The sequence below is a fragment of the Dictyostelium discoideum genome, assembly GCF_000004695.1.
Source record: "Dictyostelium discoideum AX4 chromosome 3 chromosome, whole genome shotgun sequence".
NCBI lineage: Eukaryota > Evosea > Eumycetozoa > Dictyosteliales > Dictyosteliaceae > Dictyostelium > Dictyostelium discoideum.
The window spans coordinates 984,254-1,010,100 of NC_007089.4; the positions used below are offsets into that span (position 1 = coordinate 984,254).

At 24.1% G+C, this 25,847-nt stretch overlaps 12 protein-coding genes across 12 annotated transcripts in view; 7 read left to right on the top strand and 5 right to left on the bottom strand.

The window, feature by feature from the left end:
* Positions 1–499: 499 nt before the first annotated feature.
* Positions 500–4,400, top strand: DDB_G0278509 (protein kinase, TKL group; the record flags this gene model as incomplete). Its single annotated transcript, XM_637315.1, has 2 exons — positions 500–819; positions 974–4,400. 2 exons carry the CDS (start codon positions 500–502, stop codon positions 4,398–4,400), a joined length of 3,747 nt encoding a protein of 1,248 aa, XP_642407.1.
* A 176-nt stretch (positions 4,401–4,576) lies between these two features.
* On the bottom strand, positions 4,577–4,879 carry DDB_G0278511 (hypothetical protein; the record flags this gene model as incomplete). Its single annotated transcript, XM_637316.1, has 1 exon — positions 4,577–4,879. One exon carries the CDS (start codon positions 4,877–4,879, stop codon positions 4,577–4,579), a length of 303 nt encoding a protein of 100 aa, XP_642408.1.
* Positions 4,880–5,789: 910 nt separating this feature from the next.
* On the bottom strand, positions 5,790–8,172 carry DDB_G0278513 (hypothetical protein; the record flags this gene model as incomplete). Its single annotated transcript, XM_637317.1, has 3 exons — positions 5,790–6,303; positions 6,381–7,869; positions 7,950–8,172. 3 exons carry the CDS (start codon positions 8,170–8,172, stop codon positions 5,790–5,792), a joined length of 2,226 nt encoding a protein of 741 aa, XP_642409.1.
* Positions 8,173–9,366: 1,194 nt separating this feature from the next.
* On the bottom strand, positions 9,367–9,687 carry DDB_G0278515 (hypothetical protein; the record flags this gene model as incomplete). The annotated part of the gene is made up of 1 exon (XM_637318.1): positions 9,367–9,687. The coding sequence occupies one exon, from the start codon at positions 9,685–9,687 to the stop codon at positions 9,367–9,369; it is 321 nt and encodes a 106-aa protein (XP_642410.1).
* Positions 9,688–11,001: 1,314 nt separating this feature from the next.
* On the top strand, positions 11,002–11,811 carry DDB_G0278517 (hypothetical protein; the record flags this gene model as incomplete). The annotated part of the gene is made up of 1 exon (XM_637319.1): positions 11,002–11,811. The coding sequence occupies one exon, from the start codon at positions 11,002–11,004 to the stop codon at positions 11,809–11,811; it is 810 nt and encodes a 269-aa protein (XP_642411.1).
* Positions 11,812–12,255: 444 nt separating this feature from the next.
* mfeB (hypothetical protein) lies at positions 12,256–13,220 on the top strand (the record flags this gene model as incomplete). The annotated part of the gene is made up of 2 exons (XM_637320.1): positions 12,256–12,450; positions 12,531–13,220. 2 exons carry the CDS (start codon positions 12,256–12,258, stop codon positions 13,218–13,220), a joined length of 885 nt encoding a protein of 294 aa, XP_642412.1.
* Positions 13,221–13,724: 504 nt separating this feature from the next.
* Positions 13,725–14,330, top strand: DDB_G0278519 (hypothetical protein; the record flags this gene model as incomplete). The annotated part of the gene is made up of 1 exon (XM_637321.1): positions 13,725–14,330. The coding sequence occupies one exon, from the start codon at positions 13,725–13,727 to the stop codon at positions 14,328–14,330; it is 606 nt and encodes a 201-aa protein (XP_642413.1).
* A 634-nt stretch (positions 14,331–14,964) lies between these two features.
* DDB_G0278695 (hypothetical protein) lies at positions 14,965–15,162 on the top strand (the record flags this gene model as incomplete). The annotated part of the gene is made up of 1 exon (XM_637322.1): positions 14,965–15,162. The coding sequence occupies one exon, from the start codon at positions 14,965–14,967 to the stop codon at positions 15,160–15,162; it is 198 nt and encodes a 65-aa protein (XP_642414.1).
* A 727-nt stretch (positions 15,163–15,889) lies between these two features.
* Positions 15,890–16,504, top strand: DDB_G0278697 (hypothetical protein; the record flags this gene model as incomplete). Its single annotated transcript, XM_637323.1, has 1 exon — positions 15,890–16,504. The coding sequence occupies one exon, from the start codon at positions 15,890–15,892 to the stop codon at positions 16,502–16,504; it is 615 nt and encodes a 204-aa protein (XP_642415.1).
* A 154-nt stretch (positions 16,505–16,658) lies between these two features.
* DDB_G0278521 (ankyrin repeat-containing protein) lies at positions 16,659–19,385 on the bottom strand (the record flags this gene model as incomplete). The annotated part of the gene is made up of 1 exon (XM_637324.1): positions 16,659–19,385. One exon carries the CDS (start codon positions 19,383–19,385, stop codon positions 16,659–16,661), a length of 2,727 nt encoding a protein of 908 aa, XP_642416.1.
* An 809-nt stretch (positions 19,386–20,194) lies between these two features.
* On the top strand, positions 20,195–21,979 carry DDB_G0278699 (hypothetical protein; the record flags this gene model as incomplete). Its single annotated transcript, XM_637325.1, has 2 exons — positions 20,195–20,356; positions 20,468–21,979. The coding sequence occupies 2 exons, from the start codon at positions 20,195–20,197 to the stop codon at positions 21,977–21,979; spliced, it is 1,674 nt and encodes a 557-aa protein (XP_642417.1).
* Positions 21,980–22,214: 235 nt separating this feature from the next.
* The window catches only part of DG1105 (armadillo-like helical domain-containing protein), a gene marked incomplete at both ends in the record, with an annotated part of 5,048 nt that continues 1,415 nt past the window's right edge, over positions 22,215–25,847 (bottom strand). Inside the window, 2 exons of the mRNA XM_637326.1 lie at positions 22,215–22,843; positions 23,002–25,847. The exon at positions 23,002–25,847 is cut by the window's right edge and continues 1,129 nt beyond it. Of these exons, the coding sequence (XP_642418.1) occupies positions 22,215–22,843; positions 23,002–25,847 (3,475 nt within the window). The remainder of the gene's footprint in view (positions 22,844–23,001) is intronic.

Consider the following 25,847-nt stretch of genomic DNA (forward strand, 5'->3'; position numbering starts at 1 on the left):
TAAAAACTCGTTAGATTACCTGAAATTTTTTTTTTTTTAATTTTTTTTATTTTTTATTTTTTTATTTTTTATTTTTTTTTTTTATTTTATTTTTATTTTTTATTTTTATTTTATTTTATTTTTTTTTTTTTTTTTGATTCCCAACAAAGCACTGATTTGATTGATTTAAATTATTTTAATTTTAAGAAAGTTTGTCTTTCTTAAAAATTTTTATTAAACGCTTAAAATAATAATAAAATAAAAATAAAAATAAAAATAAAAATAAAAATAAAAATAAAAATAAAAATAAAAATAAAAATCAAATAAAAGTAAAAATTATCGCTCACACACACATAAACAAAAAAAAAAAAAAAAAAAAATTCACTAAAAATATTATAATCACCAAATTAATAAACTAAACAAAATAAAAACCCGAAATTTAAAAAAAAAAAAAAAAAAAAAAAAAAAAAAGTTAAAAAAATAAAACCAAAGAACGCACCACAGTTAATCGATAATCGATATGAGTAAAGTTATTGGCTATATTGATTATGGTGACCCGGATGGAAATGAAGAACCGTCAAAACAAAATGGTGAATATATAGATTATTCCAATGAAAATGGCTATAATGCTTACCATTCTGTGAATGGTGGTTATGACAAAGATAACAACAACCACCACCACCACAATCAAGAGGAAGATTATGATTATGATAATAATACACACGTTAATTATCTAACAACAAAACATTCACAATTTCAATTAAGTAGAGGACGTTTATATCAGGGTCATCAAAGTTCTCATATAATTTATCCACATCAAAGTTATAAATTAAGTAATAGGTAATGTATATATATATATATATATATTTTTTTTACGTTTTTTCATTTTATTTATTTTTTTTTTTAAAATCTCACCATTCACACACACACACTTTTGTTCGTATTTTAATTATTAAGAATTTATTTATTAACCAATTGACTTTATTATTATTAGTGGCGAAAGTATGAATAGATCAATTAACCAAAGTAAAGAAGAAGATCATTTAGAGAATAGTTTACATGATGATGAATATTTATATGGATATGAAGATCATCATGATGATCAAGCTAGTAGTATATCACAAGAATCATCACAAGGTTTAGATGAAACTGATTTTGATAATATAGATAAATATTTTGAAAGTAATCAACATTTATTGTTACAAACTCTTCAAAATAATAATAATAATAATAGCAATAGCAATAGTAATAGCAATAGTAATAGCAATAATAATAATAATAATAATAATAATAATAATAATAATAATAATAATAATAACAATACTAAAAATAATATAACTGATGAAAATCAATTAGAAATTCATTTAAATGATTTATCAATTGATAGTGATAATAGTAATAATAAAATAAATAAACAATATGTAAATAGTGATAATAGTAATAATAATAATAGTAATAATAGTAATAATAATAATATTGGAAGTAATATTAATAGTAATTGTAATATAGAAAATGAAAAAAATAGTAATAATACAGATGATAATAATAATAATAATAATATAGAAAATGTAAATAAAATAAATATAGAAGATAATAATAATAATAATAATAATAATAATAATAATAATAATAATAATAATAATAATAATAATAATAATAATAATAATAATAATAATAATAATAATAAAATTGAAGTAATATCAAATAAACCAATTCAATTATTTTCAGATTATGATCCACCAATATTAACAACATCAACATCAACATCACAAAGTAAAATAAAAACACAACAACCATTTTTATTTTTTAGTTCAAATTATTTAAATTCAAGTAGTACAGAATTAGATTTATCAGAACAAGAATTGAATGAATTTCCAATATTCGATGAGAAAGAGATTGTTCAAGGTTACAAAATCATTGATTTATCATTTAACAATATTAAATCAATACCATTGGATGCATTTACAAATATATCAAATCTTGAACAATTGATTATGTTTAATAATAATTTAAGTGATGTTCCATCATCAATTGAATTTTTAAAACATTTAACCATTTTAGATTTATCACATAATAATTTACATGAAATTTGTAGAGAATTAGGTAATCTAAGTTTTTTACGTGAATTATATTTATCAAATAATTCTTTAAAAAAGTTTCCAACAACTGGTAATCTTTATAATCTTAAAAAATTAATTTTAGATAATAATCAAATTACAACTATACCAATTGAATGTGTTGAACCATTAATACAATTACAAACTTTAGATTTATCATTTAATAAAATTGGTACAATAACTTCATCAACAACAACAACAACAACAACAACAACAACAAATAATAATAATAATAATGGTGGTGGTGGTAGTATTTATCAAAAAATGAAAAATTTAAAACAATTAAATTTATCACATAATGAATTGCAAGAGATACCATCATCATTAAGACATTTATCAAAGTTACATAGTTTATCAATTGATTATAATCAAATTAGTGTTTTACCAGATAAGGTTGTGGCGTCATTATCACGTTTAGCTAAATTGACAATTTCAAATAATAAAATTAAACAATTACCATTTGCAATTAATAATTTATCATCATTGATTGAATTAAATGCTTCAAATAATGTTATTGAACTTTTACCAGATTCAATTTGTTATCTAAGTAATTTAAAGAAATTAAATTTAAATAATAATAATTTAAAAGAGTTACCAAGTAATATTGGTTTCTTAACTAAATTAGTAGATTTACAACTTTACAATAATCAAATATCATCATTACCAATTAGTTTCTTAAAATGTCGTTCAATTAGAGAGATTGGTACCGATGGTAATCCATTACCTTCATATTATCATCTTGGTATAAAAGCAATTCGTTATCATATTAAAAATCCTGATTGTGATTTAGATGATCTTAATTCAATTTCACCAACAATTGATTCATCAACAATTGAACAACAACAACAACCAATTCAATTATTTGGAGGTGGTAATTATATTGATAGTAGTAATAACAATGGTAATGAATCATTTTGTAATAGTGGTGAATTATCACCATTAACTGATAGTTTAGAATGTATTGAAATGCCACCACCAATGCAAATATCTGAAAACCTTAGAAAACCATTAAATGTTAATTCACCATCTTATCCATTTCAAAAATTAGATCCAATTCCACAATCACTTTATTCTTCATCTAATCCAAGAAGTCATACTGAATCTGATATTCAAAAATTAAAAAATAATGATGAAACAATAACAACTACAAATTCAAGTATTTCTACTACATCATCACCACCATCATTATTATTTGGAGTATCAATTAATGGGAATGGAATTATATCAACAACAACAACAACAACAACAACAACAACCACCACCAATGGTAAAACTTTAAGTAGACAATCATCATTTCAACAAATTCCACAACAATTTAATTTATCAACATCAACAACAAATATTACAAAATTACCAAGAATTAAATATACATGGGAAATTGATTTTGACGAAATTCAATTCTTTAATTTAATTGGTCAAGGTGGGTTTAGTAAAGTTTATCATGGTGTTTGGAGAAGTAAAGATGTTGCAATCAAACAAATAGAATTACAAAATAATAAATCATTGGATGATTTTAGAAGGGAAGTTGGTATTTTAAGTAAATTGAAACCACATGAAAATCTATTAGCCTACTATGGCGCTTGTAAACATGCAAACTATTGTTACATCATCACAGAATATTTACCAAGAGGTTCACTACATGATCTATTACATCGTGAACAATTGATGAAATTAGATTTTAAACAAAAAGTTAGTTTTGCAATTTGTGTTGCATTGGGTTGTTATCATCTTTCAACCTATGAACCACCAATTTATCATACAGATTTGAAAACAAAGAATTTATTAGTTACAAATGCTTTAAAAATTAAAATTGCTGATTTTGGTTTAGCTTCTTTTGCAAAGAAAAGTTTAACAACAATAATCAATAATAATAATAATACTAATAATACTGCTACTAGTTCCACTACTACTTCTTCCGCCAATGGCGCAAATAGTATTTCCAACAACAACAACAATGGTACAACTTCAGTCGATCAATCAAGATTAGCTTATGCTTTTTATGCTGCACCAGAAATTTTAAATTCAAAACATTTCTCTGAAAAATCAGATGTTTTCTCTTTTGGTACTATCTTATGGGAATTAGTTACAAATAAAATACCTTTTGATGGAATGGATCCATATGAAGTTAAAGAATTATTAAAATCTGGCAAAAGATTGGAAATACCTGAAAATTGTAATGAAGTTTTAAAAAATATAATTCAAGATTGTTGGAATCAACAATCTGAAGATAGACCAACTTTTTTAAGTATTTATCATCGTTTGGAAAATTTAATGAAATCAATTACAAAAAAAAGGAGATTTTAATCAAAAAAAGAAAAAAAAAAAAAGAAAAAAATAAAAAACAGTGTTCAAAATTATGGTTCTTAGATAATATCTATTCATATCTTTTTTTTTTTTTTTTTTTTTATCAAAATCTTTAAAACACAATTGTTTTATTTCGTATTTTTAACCAAGTAATCATCATCTCCATTTTTGTGTATTTAAATAAACGAATAAAAAAAATCTGGTGAAATAAAATCACCTATATCATGTGCGCCAAATGGAACTCTATGCCATAACTTTACAAAAAATAAATGGATGTTATTGGAATGGTAAATGATAAGTTTACCTTTAAAATCTTCAAGATGAGATGGATTTACTTTGAGATTTGTGATTATTATTGGTAAAATATATGCTTCCTTGTAATGCTTTTCTAAATTAATACAATTTTCATAAATGTTTTTTATAGCTTCTTTACCAAGATAGGAACCACATGATGAAAATTTAGTATTAATAACAACCATTATATACTTTTTACCAATATGATCATTTGGCAATTCGAAACAAATTCTTATAGAAGTTTGTATTTCCACTAGCTAATAAATTAACCGATTTGGTATTATTCGAAGAAATATATACGGTGGTACCTTCAGTTTTTGCTGAGCAAAATTTTATTGCCTTTTGTTAATCTGTGATTTCCAATTTATCATTGGATCTAAATACATTGTGAAAATGTTAATAAAACAAGTCATAATTTAATGGACGATTTGGATTATCTTTTAAATTAATAATGTGAATTTATTCATTCAATTGGATGTCATCATTATCATATAACTCTATGGATTTTAATAATTATTTTCTTTTGTTTTAATTAATTTATTTCCAATATTGATAGTTGGTTTTATTTAAATATAAGAATCAAATTCATAAGGTAAACCATATTAAAAAAATGACCAAATATTAAATAAACAAATTAATTTCTTTCAATACCATCAATTAATTCTAATTTTAAAGGTGGTGAATGTTTTTAAATAATAAATGTTTTGTTGTTTCATTCAATTGATAATGCTTCTTCTAATGATGTGACACCAGTTTGGTTGGAACATGAATAAAAAAGGTTTTTCTAATATTAGAAAATTGATTTAAAGTTTTATTATTTTTCCAATTATTATTATTAATAATATTAAAATATTTATAAATGTTATAAAAAACATTATCAATTTCATATAAAAATACAAGTTATATTTAGTATTTTTAAAAAATCATCATCTCCATATTTGTGTTTAAATATATGAACAAACAAAAAAAAAAAAAAAAAAAAAAAAAAAAAAAAACTATTTACTAATTTTTAAGTAAAATACAGTTTATACTATTTGTTATTTGTTATTTATTAATTGAGCATTTCTAAAAATACTCGAGAGATTTTATAATATTTTATAAAGAAATGTTTTCTAATTCTTTGCAGAGGTTTAAATCTGGTGAAATAAAATCACTTGTATCATGTGCACCAAAAGATACTCTATGCCATAACTTTCCAAAAAATAAATGGATGTTCTTGGAATGGTAAATGATAACCTTTCCTTTATTATCTTTAACATGAGATTGTTTTACTTTGAAATTTGTGATTATTATTGGTAAAATATATGCTTCTTTGTAATGATTTTTTAAATTGACACAATTTTCATAAATGTTTTTTATAGCTTCTTTACCAAGATAGGTATCACAATTTGAAAATTTAGTATAAATAACAACCATTAAATGCTTTTTACCACCACTTAAGTTTGACAATTCAAAACAAATTCTTATATCGAAGCTTGTTTTTCCATAACCTAATAAATTAACTGAATTGGTATTATTCGAATAAATATGTTCCTTGTTGTCCTCTGTTTTTGTTAAGCCAAATCTTATTGCATCTTGTGGATCTGTGATTTCTAATTTATCGTTGGATCTAAATATATTCTGAAAATGTTAATAAAATATTCAATATTGAAAAAAGTGTAATAAAATATGTTTCTGATATCTTACCTATATAACCATTTGGAGGTATGTTGATATAATATAACATTACGTATCTTTACTTCAATAACTGCTAACTCATGACTAATATCATTATCCAATGGAAAAAATTTGACTAATTTTGAAATTGTATTATTGCTACTTTCGACAAAGGTGTTGATTTTGTTGAGGATAAGAATTGCTATATTTTCTTCAAATGGGGTAGATTTAGTATAATCGATTAAAGGGAATTTTGTTAATTTTTCTAAATGTGATATTTTTAATTTTTGTGCAATTTTATAAAGACCAAAAATTGGTACAAATATGACATTTCCTTCAACCGCTTCGTCATATTGAAGGAATAAGTGGCCAGTGTACGACCAATATTCTATGGTTTTGTCGCATACTATGGTGCTCCAACTTACTGGTATCCTGCAAATAGAGAGATATAAAATAGTTTCCCAGAATTTATTATCTACTATTTTAACAGATTGAACTTTTTTAACCAACTCTATTCCAAGACCACTGATGAAAGATGGAATGTCTATATCGTCTTTTTCAATGTTTTTCATTAATTCTAAATCCAATAACCACTGAAGGTATCTTGGAATTACACCAAGATCTCTAATAAATATGATAAATAATTTATCTTCTAATATTGTGGTCGTTGGTTTATTCTGGAGTATTGGTATATTAAATCTATGTTTGATTATATCTTTACAAGATTCATAGCTTAATGGTGTTAAAGTAATTGATTTATAAGTCCACTGTGAGAGATGAATTTCGTGTTGTAAAATTGTTGTGGTACCAGTTAATATTGGAATTATAAAAACATTACTAAGGGAGGCATCAGATTGGTCGGTTCCTTTACATCTATAAAATCCCAACAATTCTATCATTTGCTTTATAAAATGTTGATTTTGTGTACAAGCTATTTCGTGTGCCATGGGAAATTCATCCAAGTGGATAAGAATAGAGAGAGTGTTTTTACCTCCATGACCATGGTCACGACTATACAACTTAGAAATATAATGCAAAACATTTTTTACAGTAAACAAATGTTTCTCTTCTGTGTATAAATTTAAATTTGATCCAGCCAATGATGAACCTAAAACTCCTCTGATGAATAATCTTTTTGCGAGAGCCACTTGACAGGTATCTTCTTTTACTTCTTCAATTGAAATTGCATCACCGCCACCGTTGAAGTCAATAAATATATACATTAAATTCTTCATTGTTTCTGCTAATTCTTTATTTCTCTTCCATTGATTACTCTTTAAAAAATTCCAACACTCTCTGCCAAATCTTGTTTTACCAATACCAGAACCAGTTAAACATTGTAAAAAGTAGTGATTTACTCTTTCTTTATCATTTGCAATAAAATAGTTGAACATTTCAATCAAATAATTTTCGATTTCTTTAAATTGGTTTTCTCTATCTTTTAATGGGAGATCAATACTACTATCAATTGATTTAGTTTCAACCATATTTTGCATTAATTTATGTAACTCTTCTAAATCTATAAGTTTTATTAGAGGATTTAAATAATTATTAGTATTTCTAATTAGAATTAATTTTTAATGATGTTAAATGAAATACTTTGAGCTGGCTTTCTTTTTATGAAAAAATTGAATTTAGTTTCTGTAGGTGGAATTGGAGCTTCAATATGTGTTATGGTAGGTAATAAACTAAGCTTGTGATGAGGGTGATCTATTATGCATTTTTCGCATAATAAAATCTTACACTGTTTACAATATAAAAGTATATCATTTTCTATAAATTGACAATTATGTTTATATGTACTTATATCATCATTTAACATTTTATTTGAAAAAAAAAAAAAAAAGAGTGTACTATAAAATAAAAAAATGGGTGTGATATAAAATTTATAGTTTTTCTGAATAAAAGAAAAAAAAAAAAAAAAAAAATAGTAAATTTTATGTCTTTTTTTTTTTTTTTTTTTTTACTTTTTTTGGGTTTTTTTTTTTTTTTTTTTTTTTTGGAGGGGAATTATTTTTGAAAAACCAGTTTTAAATGATAATAAAACTATTTATTCATCAAATCTTTCTATAAATCCAAATTAAAACTTTTTTAGTTTGTTCTTTAAAATCTAATGGTACTTCCATAACAGTTCTAGATATACCAACAAATCTTCTTCTCTTTCTAAAATTAATCCAATCACCTAATAAAATTCCCTCCAAATTTACAAATTCACCATATGGAAATGAAAATGTTATTAAAACAAGTCATAATTTAATGGACGATTTGGATTATCTTTTAAAATTAATAATGTGGATTTATTCTTTTCAATTGGATGTCATCATAACTCTATGATAATTATTTTCTTTTGTTTTAATTAATTTATTTCCAAATATTGGTAGTTGGTTTGATTAAAAAATAAGAATCAAATTCATAATGTAAACCATATAAAAATGACCAAATATTAAATAAACAAAATAATTTCTTTCAACAACACCAATTAATTCTACCATTTTCATTTTCATTTTCATTTTGAATTGTTGATGTTAAATTTTGTATTGGTGGTGTTGAATACATAATATTTGTTTGTTTTAGTTTTGATTTTAAAGGTGGTGAATGTTTTTAAATAAAAAATGTTTTGTTGTTTCATTTAATTGATGTTTCTTCTTAAGATGTACCACCAGTTTGGTTGGAATATGAATAAAAAAAGGTTTTCTAATATTAGAAAATCGATTTAAAGTTTTATTATTTTCCCAATTATTATTATTAATAGTATTTTTAATATATATAAATGTTATGAAAAACATTATCAATTTCATATAAAAATACAAGTTTATTTATTATTTGTAACAAATCATCATCTCCATATTTGTGTTTAAATATATGAACAAACAAAAAAAAAAAAAAAAAAAAAAAAAAAAAAAAACTATTTACTAATTTTTAAGTAAAATACAGTTTATACTATTTGTTATTTGTTATTTATTAATTGAGCATTTTCTAAAATTACTCGAGAGTTTTTAAAATATAAATAAATATTTTATAAAGAAATGTTTTCTAATCCTTTATAGAGATTTAAATCTGGTGAAATAAAATCACCTATATCATGTGCGCCAAATGATACTCTATGCCATAACTTTCCAAAAAATAAATGGATGTTATTGGAATGGTAAATGATAAGTTTACCTTTAAAATCTTCAAGATGAGATGGATTTACTTTGAGATTAGTGATTATTATTGGTAAAATATATGCTTCCTTGTAATGCTTTTCTAAATTAATACAATTTTCATAAATGTTTTCTATAGCTTCTTTACCAAGATAGGAACCACATGATGAAAATTTAGTATTAATAACAACCATTTTATACTTTTTACCAATATGATCATTTGGCAATTCGAAACAAATTCTTATATCGAAGTTTGTATTTCCACTAGCTAATAAATTAACCGGTTTGATGTTATTCGAAGAAATATATACGGTGTTAGCTTCAGTTTTTGCTGAGCCAAATTTTATTGCCTTTTGTGAATCTGAGATTTCAAATTTATCGTTGGATCTAAATACATTCTGAAAATGTTAATAAAATTTTCAATACTATAAAAAAGTATAATAAAATATGTTTCTGATATCTTACCTATATAACCATTTGGAGGTATGTTGATATAATATAACATTACCTATCTTTACTTCGATAAGTGCTAATTCATGACTAATGTCATTATCCAATGGAAAAAATTTGAAATTGTATTATTGCTACTTTCGACAAAGGTGTTGATTTTGTTGAGGATAAGAATTGCTGTATTTTCTTCAAATGGAGTAGATTTAGTATAATCGATTAAAGGGAATTTTGTTAATTTTTCTAAATGTGATATTTTTAATTTTTGTGCAATTTTATAAAGACCAAAAATTGGTACAAATATGACATTTCCTTCAACCGCTTCGTCATATTGAAGGAATAAGTGGCCAGTGTACGACCAATATTCTATGGTTTTGTCGCATACTATGGTGCTCCAACTTACTGGTATCCTGCAAATAGAGAGATATAAAATAGTTTCCCAGAATTTATTATCTACTATTTTAACAGATTGAACTTTTTTAACCAACTCTATTCCAAGACCACTGATGAAAGATGGAATGTCTATATCGTCTTTTTCAATGTTTTTCATTAATTCTAAATCCAATAACCACTCAAGGTATCTTGGAATTACACCAAGATCTCTAATAAATATGATAAATAATTTATCTTCTAATATTGTGGTGGTTGGTTTATTCTGGAGTATTGGTATTAAATCTATGCTTGATAATTTATTTACAAGATTCATAGCTTAATGGTGTTAAAGTAATTGATTTATAAGTCCACTGTGAGAGATGAATTTCTTGTTGTAAAATTGTTAGGATCTAGCGATTTTTTTTTTTTTTTATTTTTTTTTTTTATTTTTTTTTCTTTATTTATTTATTATTTTTAATTTTTTTTTTTTATTATCATTATTATTTTTATTTTTATTATTATTATTATGGTATAATGATTTAACAAATTTTTTTATTTTTTATTTTTATTTTTTTTTATTATATATTAATATTTATATTATTTTTATTATTTTTTTTTTTTATTTTTTATTTTTTATTTTTTTTTAATTTCAAAATTTTTTTAAAAAACGAATAAATGAAAATTATAATATGATAACCTCATATGTATTCTCGAGAATTATAATAAAAGGAAATACAAGTAAAATTGTAAATTCTTTTTTATTTTCAAATAAATGTAATAATAATAATAATAATAGTTTTTTGAATAATGAAAATAAAAGTAATAGTTTTATTGGAAAATTTCTTTATCAGACGAAATCATTTTACACAACAAATAAAGACGATAATGAAAAAGTAAAAAGTAAAATAAAGAAATCAAAAAAATTAAATAACATAAATGGTACTAGTATAAAAGATGAAGAAAAAAAGAAATTAAAAGGTGCTAAAATAAAAAATCAATTTGAATCTCAATTTACTGATCCAACCATTTTCAATGAATGTAGTAATAATAATAATAATGATGATGACAATGATGAAGCAGGATATCAATTTATTACAGTTCCAACTAAATTTAAAGAGTATAATAGCAATGAAGAAGAAAATGGTGGAATAAAAGAAGATGAAGGAAAAGAAGAAGAAGATGATGAAAAAGAAGTTACTGATATTAAAGATTTAAAGAAACCTATTCCACCAACAAATTTATGTTGTGGTAGTGGTTGTGGTTCATCTTGTGTTTGGGAAGTTTATTTCAATGAAATGGATGAATATAATAAAAAATTAAAAAAAATAGATCCAAATGCAAAAGAGTTACCACCCGATACTTCTGATGATAATGAAGATCCTATGCAATATTTCTTAAAGATGGAAAGATATAATTCAATGCTACAAAATAAGAGAGAAGAAAAACAAGAAAAAGAAAGAGAAAAAGAAAGAGAAAAAGAAAGAGGAAAAAATAATTAATAAAGATGACAAATAAAACTAAATATAATATAAACCCCCATATAAATTAAATTGTGTAAAACATCACCACTATTTTTTATTTTATTTTATTTTTTATTTTTATTTTTAAATTTATCCAAAAATCTTTAATTACTTGGTATAAATCATTTTTATCCAAAAGTATTGAAATTGTAATTTTTTTTTTTTTCTTTTTTTTTTTATAATATTATGTACTTTATTCTAAAAACACCATTTAAATACTAATTTAGTAATGAAATAGCGTCATGTGTTTCTTAAAACAAAAAATAAAAATAAAAAATAAATTAAAATTAAAAAATTAAAAAATTTAATTTTTTTTCATTTTGGTATTTTTTTTTTTTTTTTTTTTACAATTGTCAAATCTCTTTTTTTTTTTTTATAAACTATAATTTTAACAAATCAAATTAATTAAATAGATCAAATAAAATGACAGTGGATGTAAAAAAAGTAATAAATCATAAGATTAAACCAATCGAATATAATCTTACAAGAAAAGATGTTGCATTGTATGCAATTAGTTTAGGATGTGGTAAAAAACATTTAAAATTTGTTTATGAAGGTTCAGATAATTTCTCTGCTTTACCAACATTGGGTGTTATATTTCCTGGCCAAATGATTGTTGTAAGTTATTACTATTATTTATTATTTATTATTATTTATTATTTATTATTTATTAATTATTAATTATAAATTAAAAATAGGATGTAATTTCAGAAGGTATTGATGGAATAGAATTTGATCCAATGATGTTATTACATGGTGAACAAGAATTAGAGATTTTAAATGAGATACCAGTTGAAGGAGTATTTGTAACAGAATCAAAGATTACCAATCTCTATGATAAAGGTAAAGGAGCATTATTGATATTACAATGTATTACCTCTGAAAAGTCAAGTGGTAAACCAATATTCAAGAATATATTTTCATTCTTTATTAGAGGTATTGGTGGTTTTGGTGGTGATCGTGGTCCAAATGAAAAACCAATTCAAATTCCAAAAGATAGAGCACCAGATGCAATCAGTAAACAAGCCACCTCTGAAGATCAAGCTGTCATTTATCGTTTGGCTGGTGGTGATTTAAATCCATTACATATCGATCCAGAAATGAGTAAAATCGGTGGTTTTGAAGTACCAATTTTACATGGTCTTTGTACTTATGGTATTGCTTCAAGAGGTGTTTTAGAACACTTTTGTGATAATGATCCAAGTAGATTAAAATCAATTAAAACTAGATTCACTAAACATGTTTATCCTGGTGAAACTATTGAAACTGAAATGTGGAAAATCAATCCAACAACAATCTTATTCCAATCTAAAACAAATAGAGATGGTAGTTATGTTTTAAGTTCTGGTGTTGCTATAATTGAACCAATTAAAAAAGGTTCTTTGTAAAAAAAAAAAAAAAAAAAAAAAAAAAAAAAAAAAATTAAAAAATAATAATAATAATAATAAAATTTTAAAGTGTAATAATAATTAATAATTAATAATTATAATTATTGATATGTATAAACTCTTTTTTATTTTTTTTTTTATTTTTTATTTTTTTTTTTTTTCATACAGATATTAATATCTTAAAATCAAACACATAAAAAAAAAAAAAAAAAAATGAAAAATTAACTATTTTCGACAATTAATAATTAAATCTGGCCTCTTTTTTTTTAAAAAATATTAGCCCCCAATTGAAATTGTCAAATTTAATTAATAATATTTTGATATTCCATTTATAGGAATGTAATAACAATTAATTTTAAATTTGTTAAAAATGATGATTGGAAAAATAAGAAATAAAAAAAACTATAAAAAAAAAACTATAAAAACAAAGAAAAAAAAAAAAAAATATTCATTCATTCATTAAATAATAAAAGAAAAAAAAAAAAAAAAAAAAAGATAATTAAAATGAAATTAATATTTTTGGTTTTAGGTTTAATTTTAACCTTAGGTTTAGCATCTGCTCATCATAGAAATAGACATTCTCATGGTAATTATGATAATAATAATTATAATAATTATCATAATGGTGGTGAAATTGAAGTTCAAGAAGTTGCTGTTGAAAGTCAAATTGTTGTTGAAGATTATTCATATCATCCATATCAATGCGGTCCATACAATAGATGTAAATTAGGTGAAGTTTGTCAAAGAATTGGTGACCATTGTCAATGTTTACCAATTCCATCATACAAGGATATTTGTTTATCTGTAAAGCAAATTGGTGTATGGCAAGATGGTCAGCGTGGAGGTAAAACCTATTCACAATGGGATATCACAATTGAAAATCATAGTAATAAAAATATTAGAGAAATTTTCATTGGGACTGATTATACTTTTAGATTACGTGATAATTCTTTAAATTCTCTTTGGAATATGGTTATGTTACCAAAAGGAATACTTGCTTTACCATCCGTTCAAAACTCAATTAATGCTCATGCATCTTATACTTTTGGTTTTATTATTGACGGTCCTCAATCACCAAATCTTCATATTTTAAGTGTATTATTCCAATAATTAAAAAATTAAAATAATAATAATTCAATTTTTGTTATTTTTTAAAAAAAAAAAAAAAAAATTTTAAATTTATTTAAATAAATTATATATTTCTTTATCCCTGTTTTCAAAATTTTTAAATTTTTTTTTAATTAACCTTTTTTTTTATTCGTTTAAATTTAAATTTACAACACATTAAAAAACTTGGATATTTCTTTTTTTAATATATTTTTATAGAGATATTTACAATTATTTTTATCTGGATTATATATCTGCTCACTTCATATCTAATTTGGAAAGAAAATTTTAATTTGTAATAATTTACATCTACTAAAAATTTGTATACATATATTTTATAATTTCAACACAAACCCCATAATAATTTGAATTTCGGGGTAATTTTTTTATTTTTTATCAAAAAGTGTGAAATTTGGGGTATGAATTGAAAATTAAATTTAATTTATAACTTTTAAATTAAATTAAATTAAATTAATAACCTATAAAAAAAAAATAAAATAAAAAAAAAGAGTATAAATAAAAATAATTCCGATTTTTTAAAATTAAAAAAAAAAAAAAAAAAAAAAGTTTTATTATTAAAAAAAATAAAAGTTGTTTAGAAAAGTAAAAAAAAAAATATCATCAAAAAATTTAAAAAATGAAATCAATTCTCTCAATTTTATTTGCATTATTATTAATTGTTGCTGTTTCAATGGGTAATAATTTAGAAAATGAAGAATTTTACAACATGGAAATTGCTGATGCTGTTTATCCACTATGTAAAAACGGAAAATGTCCAAAAGGTTCTATTTGTATTGACGTCAGAGATACAAAAATATGTTTCCCAAATCAATAATTTTTAAAAAAAAACTATATTTTTTAATAAAACTAGTTTATTTAAAAAAAAAAAAAAGTTAATAGTTTAAATTTTATTTTATTTTAATTTATATAAAATGAGAAAATATTTCTTTTAAAATACTCTAATATTTTTTTAATATACAATTAATTAATTATTGTTAGATAAAAAATATTTAATAATTAATAAAAAAAAAAAAAAAAAAAAAAAAAAAAAAAAAAAAAAAGGTATCACTTTGTTTTTATCATTCCAAAAAAAAAAATTTAATATGGAACCACACAATTGTAAATACACCACCCAAAAAGAACAGAAATAGTTATTATTTATTTCAATGTGTGAGTATTAAATTTTTGAATATTATTTGTTTTTATTTTTTTTTTTTTTTTTTTGGTGTGTGATTGTTGAAGTGGTGGTTGTTGTAAATACAAAAAATATTTGTAAAATAAATATTCAATTTATTCGCACTCATATTTCATATTGCGATAACTTATTTTTTTTATTTAATAAAATTTTTATTATTATTATTATTATTATTATTATTATTAAAATTATAATTTTTTTTTTTTTTATTTTTTTTTTTTTTTTTATATATAATTTTTTTTTTTTTTTATAAATTATTGATATATATAATTAATACATTTATCATTTATAATTTTTTTTTTTGTTTATTTGTTTATTTTTTATTTTAACCACATTATATTATTATAATAATTATTTAAAAGAAAAAATGAGAATTTTATATTCTTTGATTGCAATTTTATTAATAATTTCAGTTTCAATGGGAAATGTTCAAGAAACTGAAGGAATTTATTCAAAATGTGTCAAGGGTAAATGTAAAACAAATGAAGTGTGTATTGGTCTAAGAGATGATAAGATTTGTTTCCCAAAGAGTTCAGTTGAAGCTCAACGTCATTTGGAAGCCAATAAAAAAGCTGAATCTAAACCAGCTTCTAAACCAGCAGGTAAACCAGTTTCAAGAGCTGCAAAACCATCTCAAAAAACAGCTGCCCAAAAACAAGCTGCCGCTAAACAAGCTGCTGCCAAAAAAGCTGCCGCCAAACATGATGCTGCCAAACACGATGCTGCCAAACACGATGCCGTTAAACAAGGTGCTGCTAAACAAGGTGCTGCTAAACAAAGTGGAAAAAATGCAGCCAAACCACATCAAGAAGTAAAACCAGTTCCAAGAGCTGCAAAGCCAGCTGTCCATAAACCAGCACAAAAAGTAACTAAACCAGAACCAAAACAAGCCAAACCAGTACCAAGACAAGCCAAACCTTTACCAAAACAAGCTGTAAAACCACAACAAAAAGTTAATCAAAAGGCTTCTCAAAAACACTAAATATTTAACATTAAGTTAATACTTCTATTTGAAAACATATTAATAAATAAAAAAAAAAAAATAAAAAAAAAAAAATAGATTATTACATTTTAAATATATACACTAAAAATTTTATTTTTATTTTTATTTTTAATAATAATATGATAAATTGAATTTAATCATATAAATCGGAATCATTTTGATCACTTGAATAATCAATGATATCACCATCATTATCATAACCAATATCATAACCAGAACAAGTACCAACAGTGTAATCAGAATCACCACTAAATAAACCACCGCTAGTTGATAATGATAATTTTGCAGTTACAGCATTATTTAAATTTGTTATTGAGGATGAAGATGTTGATAAATCTAATTTACCATTATTTTGATTTTGATTTTGATTTTGATTTTGAATTTGGTTTTGATTTTGTTGTAATGGTACTAAGAATTTTGGTATATTTGCAATTGGTAAATTTTGAATTATTGTTAAGATTTGATCAAACGAGGGTCTATTATTTGGATTTTGATCCCAACAAATTTGAATTAAATTTGACCATCTATGATCAATAGTTTGAGGTAATGGAGGTCTTTCAGCATTTGCAATTTTAAAAGAGGCAGCTATTTGTTCATAATCATGAAATGGTACTCTTCTAGTGAACATTTCATATAGAATCATACCAAAACCAAATACATCAACTTTTTCACTATACTTTTGACCTTTGGTCACCTCTGGTGATCTAAATCTTGGATTACCAATTGATGTCATAGTTTTATCACCAATATCATTCTTAAATCTTGATATACCAAAATCTGCAATCTTTGCAATACCATTTCTATCAATTAATATATTTTGTGATGTTAAATCTCTATGAATAATTTGTGGTTTCAAACTATGTAAATAGTTCATACCATTTGCAATATTTAATGATAATGTATTAATTGATGGTAATGATTGAATTATATCATTATTATTATTATTATTATTATTATTATTAGCACCAGCACCACCAATTGGTATAGTATTTAAAATTGTATACAAACTACCATTATCACAAAATTCTAATACTAATAATAATTCTTTTTCTTCTATACAAGTTGCATATAATTTTACAAAACTTGAGAAATTTGATAATTTAACCATCAAGACTGCTTCCAATATAAATTTATCTCTAATCCATTGATAGGATTTACCAGATTCCAAGATTTTTTCAATTTTTACTCTTTTAACAGCAACATTTTTATTTCTCCATTCCACTAAATATACATCACCAAATGCTCCAGCACCAATCTTTCTAGCGGTTTTAAAATTAAATTCCTCTTTACCAACTATATAACCTTCATATTTTAATAACTCAATTGCGATTGTAAAATGATTATTTAAAACTAATAAATCAATTGGTGTATTATTCTCTTTATCTGGTATTTGAATTGATTGTTGTTGTGTATTACCACCATTTGAAATTCTTAATCCACCAACACTACTACTATTTGAATTTGTAAGATTATTAGAATTATTTTGTATTGTTGTTGCTGTCGTTGTTGTTATTGCTGTGGTTGTTGTTGTTGTCATTGTTGTTGTTGTTGTTGTTGTTGTTGTTGTTGTTGAAGGTAATAATGTGGTAGAATTCATTTTTGAATATAGTTCTAAAAAATATCTAATTAAATCAATATTACCATTAACACAAGCATTATGAATTGGGTATCTACCATTCAAATTATCAATTGATAATCTTGCACCAGAATTTAATAAAATTTTAGCCAATGATAAATTACCACTTAATGAAGCTAAATTCAGTGGTGTATTATTACTTTGATCCAATGCATTAATTGTTGAATCATCTATTAAACATTTTACAACATCTACATGACCATTTAAAGAATGATAATGAATTGGTAACATTCCTTTATAATCCATATCATGAATATTACAACCCAATTGTAATAATAGTAATGTCATCTCTCTAGTAGTTGAATAAAATAATGCTGATCTATTGGTAATTGGTAATTTACAATTTACATTGGTAATATTATACACGTTTGGTAAAATTGATAATAAAAATCTAACTAAACTACCACCACCAATAACTTTTACAATTGCAAAATAAATTGGATAAACTTTTAATATATTCTCATTAAATGGTGGCACCATTGTTGTTGTTGTTGTTGTTGTTGTTGACGTTGAAAATTGTAAACATTTATTCAAATTTATTAATTCATTTTGTGTTGGAATTTGTTGATTGAATTGTATATTATAACTATTATTTGCTAATAATCTATTACTATTACTAATATTACTAATATTATTATTATTGTTGTTATTATTATTATTATTATTATTATTATTATTATTATTACAATTTATATTTGATAGAATAAAATTTAATAAAAATAATAAAATTTGATCTTGTGAATAAATGATTGAAAAACAAATGATTCTATCTAAGGTTGATAATTTTTCACCTCTTAAAATTGTTATAAATAAATCATTATTATCTAAATATCTATGTAAATTAAATTTACATTGAATTAAAAAATTTAATCTTTCTGATATTACACTAAAATTATTTTTAATTAATTTAATTTTATTATTATTATTATTATTATTATTATTATTATTATTATTATTATTATTATTATTATTATTAATATTATTATTATTATTAATTATATTAATCCAATTTGGATTTAATTTCACTTTAATTGATAATAATTTAAATATTTTAATATAAAGAAAAAGATAATTTTTATTTATTGTTGAATAAAAGTAATCATCCTTTATAATGTTTATATGAAATTCTCTATTTATTAATGATAATGAATAAATGTCATTATCATTTATATAATTATTTAAATAAAGTATTGCTAAACTTTCTATAATTTTATTATTTGACATTATTATTATTATTATTATTACATGTAATATAATTCCTTCCGATTGAAATAATGAAAAAATTAAAAAAATAAAAAAATAAAAAAAAAATAAAAAAAAAATAAAATTTTTTTTTTTTTTTTTTTTTTTTTAATCAAAAATAAATTAAATTGAAAATATTATCAACGTTAGATCACAAAACTGTTAAAACTCACATCAACTAATTTTAAAATATAGCTCAACAAATTAAATACTTAAGATAATTTTTTTTTTTTTGGTTTTTTTAATCAAAAAATAAATTAAATTAAAAATATTATCAACATTAGATCACAAAACTGCCAAAACTCACATCAACTAATTTTAAACATAGCTCAACAAATAATATTCTTTGTAATATTTTTTTTTATAATTAAAAAAAAAAAAAAAGAAAAAAAAAAAAAAAAAAAGAAAAAAAGGGAAAGAAAATTAGAAATTTAGAAATTTTAGGGTTGTACATAAAAATACCAGATTGTACAATTTCTGATTTTTTGTAAATTTAATGTAAAAAAAAACAAATTTATAAATAAGCCACACGATTTTTGATTACAACCATTTGATTACAATAAAATTAAAGATTTTTTTTGATATTTTGAAAAGAAAAAAAAATAAAATTTAAAAAAAATAAAATAATTTTTAATGATTTCTTTTTTTTTTTTATTTTTTTTATTTTTTTTTTTTTTATTTTTAGAACAACCTAGATTTTTTTTTTTTTTTTCACACTACTTTTTTTTTTTTTTTTTAAATATAGAAATAATAATAAACAAATTTATTTTTTTAAAAAAAAAAAAAAGAAAATGATTATAAAATTAAATAAATTTATTACATTATTAATTTTATTAATAATAATTAATTGTAATTTTCAAATTGTAAAAGCTGATGCTGAATCAAAAGCATTAGATATTATTAATAGATATCGTGACATTGGAAGATATACATTTTTTACAACTGATGGTCATGTAAGTTTTCTTGTCATAATCATAATATTGACACACTCACACAATTATTATAACCATAGTGGTTTTCAATTTATTAACTATAAATATTAAAACTACAACAAATAATTATAGTTAGAACATTATCCAGAAGGATTTTGTGGTGGTATACAAGATCTTAACGATTGTAAATGGGATGAATATATTGAAGCAGTAGTTTTATTATCAGGTATTGCATTGGTAATTGGACTTATAACATTAGTATTTGGTATAATATTTTGGATATTCAGATGTATTTGTTTTGGAGGTTGTAATGCTACCCATGGTTTCTTTTGTCCAAAAACAAGATATGATCCAGATATTGGTGAAGGTTACAAAAGTGGTAGTGTTTTCATTTTGAAAATAGTGACATTGGTTATGGTAGCAGGCTGTGTTGCAGTTTTCATTACAGCTCTTAAAGGTAACTCATCAACCACATCTGGTATTAATAATCTTAGTGATACAATTTTCAATAAGACCTCTTACATATTAGATGAATTGGTTGGAATTAGTATTGAATTAAATCAAACTAAATATGAACAATTTGGAGAAAGAGTTGAAATCCAAAATCAATTAAATCAAATCATAGATTATGGTAATGACATTGAAAGTAAAGGTGAAACCGTTAGTGATAATGCAAAGGATGTAAATACAATTAGAAATAAGATCATTGTTATTGGTTTAGTTTTTTGTGTTATCAATGCTGGTACAATTGGTGTTGCTGCTCTATTCGGTCTTCCAGCTATGGCACGTTCCGCAGCAATGAGTTTGGTTTTCTTAATTCCATTTATGTGGATTGTTTTCTCTGTTCATTATCCAATCAATAGTGTAGTTGCCGATATTTGCATGAGCTACAATAATAACACTGGAAGTATCGAGCAACAGTTGGCCAATTATACAAATCCTATCGTTTCAGAAATTTTTGGAACCTGTCAAGATTCCAATAACTTTAATTCATCTGCATTGAAAAATTTAGATACAACAGTGGTTAATCTCATTCAAAATGCTACCTCCTCAACCTGTGATAAAATTAATGACGCTTGTCAAGTAACATTCCCACGTTATCCAAACGATGATCCAGCTGCAATTCCATATAATCAAAATGTTTTAGATTGTCCACCAAGTGTCACCTGTGGTAATAGTACAATTGGTATTTACATTTACAATTCAACCGTTCATAATTTCCAATATAAATGTAAGAATAGTGCCAACTGTGGTGATACTTCAACTTGTGATACATCGAATCCACTCAATCTCATGACATGTGGTTGGGTTAATGTTACCTCTGTAAATGAATGTTCTCAAGGTAATTGTATATATAATAGCAATACTCAAGTCACTGATGCTGCCAAAGATATAGTTAATTTCTATGATATTTTAACCTCGCTCATCAATATTTGGACTCAACAATTCTCTCCATTATTCAAATGTTCATCCATCTTGTCTTTTATTGATGATGTTCAAAATATTGTTTGTGTTGATGAAGTAAATGCTTTAGATCTTATCGTTGCTCCAACAGCTGTATTTGCTATTTTATTAACTGGACTTGGAATAACTGGTGTCCTTGGGTCTAAAAGATTTGACTCAAAAATGAGAGCTAAAAAATAATTTATTTAATAACATATTTATAAATGTAACTTCCGACAAAAAAATAAAAAAATAAAAAAATAAAAATAAAAATAAAAGTTACTTTTGATCAATCAAAATTATCGCTCACCACTTTGACTTTTATTTTTTGATTTAACAAGATTGGAAGACCAAAAAGAAAAAAAAAAAAAAAAAAAAAAAAAAAGAAAACATTTTATATATAACATTTATTTTTATTTTTTTTTTTTTTAATTTATTAAAAGGTTTCACTTGGTTTATACATTTTTGAAACTTGAATTATACCAGTCTTATACTCAGGATTTTTGAGGGTATCTTTTAATAATTTTTGACAACTTGGAAGGAAAGAGATGATACGATAAAAGGTAGTAATATTTATTAATAAACGTTGATCAATTTGAATGCCTTCAGTATTTTCTGTGAGTTTCTTATAGATCATGTGGAATTTAATGAAACATGAACGTTCTACAAAGAAATTTAATAAGGACTTGACATCTTTTTCACTGTATTTAGTATCGATTGACAAAGTGCCAGGTGCACGAAGTGCATTTTTTCTAGTTTCATAACTAACCAAACTAAATAATTTACTTAGGTAATGTAGTGCATTTGTTAAAACTACATTACCAGCATTCAAACTGATTATATCCATTAATGCATTTAAATATTTACTCTTCTCCAAGTATTCAATATGACCATGATGGAATCTTATCATTTGAAAGAATAATCTCCAAACATTACGATTGAATTCAACATTCTTACCATCTCTACATGCTGGAATTAAAAATTTATTATAAAGATTACCTTCTTTTTTAATTGAATCGAAAATTTCTGATTGTTTTAATAATTGTCTTAATGCAATTAACATATCTAAAAATAATAAATGATAATAATAAAAATTTTAATTAATAATTTGTATATTATTATTATTATTATTATTATTATTATTATTATTATTATTATTATTATTATTATTATTATTATTATTATTATTATTGGTTTTTTTTTTTTTTTTTTTTTTTACTTACTTGTTTTAATTATTGAACAATATCTATTATTATCAAGTGAAGAATTTTGTAAAAAACCTATAATTTCAAATAATAAAGTTGGAGAAATAGCAACACCAGTTTCAACATCGTTTTGTTTCTTTGGATCAACTTTACCACCACTTTTAATGCTATCACTATTTTTGAAAAGATTAAATTTAGCTAAAACCTTACAGAGTGAAGCGAATACTTTTGAAACGATTTGTGTACTTTGAGTGAAATTTTTACATTTTACAATTGCATTACAAAGTTGGAAAAAGATTGAATCATTCAATATAAATTTGTAGATTGGTTTTGGAATTGGTGTACTATTGATATTCTCTAAAACTCCAACACAGAAATTAAATGTTAACTCAGAGATGAGACTAATGGAAGGTATTGCTAATTTTGGACCTTCTTTCATTGTGGTTAGATCTGTTAAATGTTGAGATTCATTCTTTTTAATACTTTCAGCATATGAAGCCATTAAAAACTCCTTCCAAGGATCTTCTTGAAGAATTTGATATAATCTTTTAGCTGCGAATCTTGAATGTGAGAATTTACTTGCTGATAAATCACGGATATGTGTCAAGAGTTCACCTTTTAACAATGATTGAACCGTTGGTGATTCAGACATTTTAATTAATTGAATCAATACAAAGAGGAAACAATTGCTAACCAAAATTGATTTTCTACCCAATGCTTTAAATATTTTATATAAAAACTCTCTATCATTTTGAAATTGAATACCAATTCTTTCGGCTGCATCTTTTCTTGAGGAATTTACAAAACCAAGAATACCAACATTGTTTGAAAAGAAATTTAAACGCTCTTGAATTATACCTAAATAATAATATACAAATACCAATCTGACCACTTCTTGTGTTGAACCTTTAAAGATGGATGGTGTTAACATTTCATTCAAATGGGTTGGATAAGTGAATAGATCCAATGGTACAGCATCAAAGAAGGAAATGGCACGTGCCAATCTATAGAGGGATTGTAAATCTTTTGAAAAGAGAATATTTTCAATGACCATTGTACCCTTTAATTCAGAGGTTAACACCAATAATACCAATGATGATATTTTTCCAAGTGCTAATTTCTCATTGGTTAGATCCAAAAATTTAAGTAACTCTGGGAAACTATCGGTATTGATCAATGAAAGGAATGTATTACTACTAACACTTGGTGTATTTGGATGTGTACTAATACTACCACCTGAATGACTTCTTGGTGATGAACCACGCTCCACTACTGCTGCCAATTGTGATTGTGTTCTTGGTGATTCCAATGAACTTGAATTGGTTGGTGAAATTTTACCACCACCACCTGGTGAACCAATGAAACTAAATGAACCTGTTGAACCTTGACGATTTGGTGGTGAACTTAACAATGATGAGCCACTTGGAATATGTGGTGACGATGGTGGTTGACCACCTCCAATACTACTACTACCAGGACGAACTATATTTGGTGAAGTACCTGATGAAGTGGAAATACCACCACCGCTGGCACCCCCACTACCACCCCCACTACCACCACCAGCATTGATGAAAACTGATGGTACAATTGCTGGTAACATTGGTATGGCTGGTGCATATAATCTTAGATCCACTTGATCGAATGTCTCTTGAAATTTATCTAAAAAGTGGGCAGAGTTATTAACCAATGACCAAACACCATTTTGTAAGTCAAATCCTGGTGCTGCAACCAACTGTTCAATATCTAATTTCTTCTCTTGTAGCTCCATTGGTGTGTAACCGCCTTCACTCCAACTATTTAATGCATCCAAACGAAAACTAAATTGTAATCTCTGTTCATAGGTTTGAAGTATCTTTGTATATTGACGTCTATCTTCTTTGGTACCAACATTGGTGGTATTGTTAATGGAATGCATTGCAATATAGTTTGCTGTCTCTTTATCTTTATCTTTTTCACTTTTTCCACTTGATCCACTTGTACCACTCATATTTAAACCACTTCCACTGCCACTACCAGAACCACTACCACCACTGCCACCACCAGAACCACCTTGTTGTTGGCCACCAGTTGCTGATGATAAACTATGAGCGGTTGGCATTTCAAGCATACCTAAAAAGTATTGAAGATTCATATCTGGTGCTAATAGTTTATTGAAATTAATTGGTAATTCTGGTATTGGGAAAGAATGTTCAACACGTTTACCATCTGCCTCACTATTAATATCGAGACGACGTAATGCTTTCAAAGATAATGGTGGTAAGATCGAGGATTTCTTTGATACTGATTCTCTCCAACCACTTTGAATGTTTGGCATTAAAAAGTGATTTGCCCAAAGACCACCTCTAAACCAAGTGGAGGTTTGACGTTGAATCGTTAACTTCTTTCTATACCAACGATCAATGGTTTCTGTAATCTTTAATTTTTCATCGGAATCTAAAGTTTTCCAAACTTGTGATGGTGGTAACTCTTGATCGATTGAGAACAAATGATCGTACTCTGTATGCTTCAAATTGGATTGTGATAAAATTCTATTGAATATCATTGTTTCCTCTGTTATAATTGGACGAATGATTGGACGAAGTGTCCAATTGGATTGATTCTTTGCCATTTCAAAATCCATTTCCAACATATGTCTTGCTGATCCACCCAACTGATGATTACCACCAACACCATCTACCCCGCTTCCACCACTACCACCACCACTACCATCATCTGTTGATAATTCTGAATTCTTTGGTAATTGAATGAATTGACCTGGATGAGGTGGAAGGATTGAAGTTTTAGTGATAACTTCATGTGCCCAATTCTTCATGGCATATTCATACTCTTCATAGGTTGAGAATAAATCTGGATGTGGTTCAGTT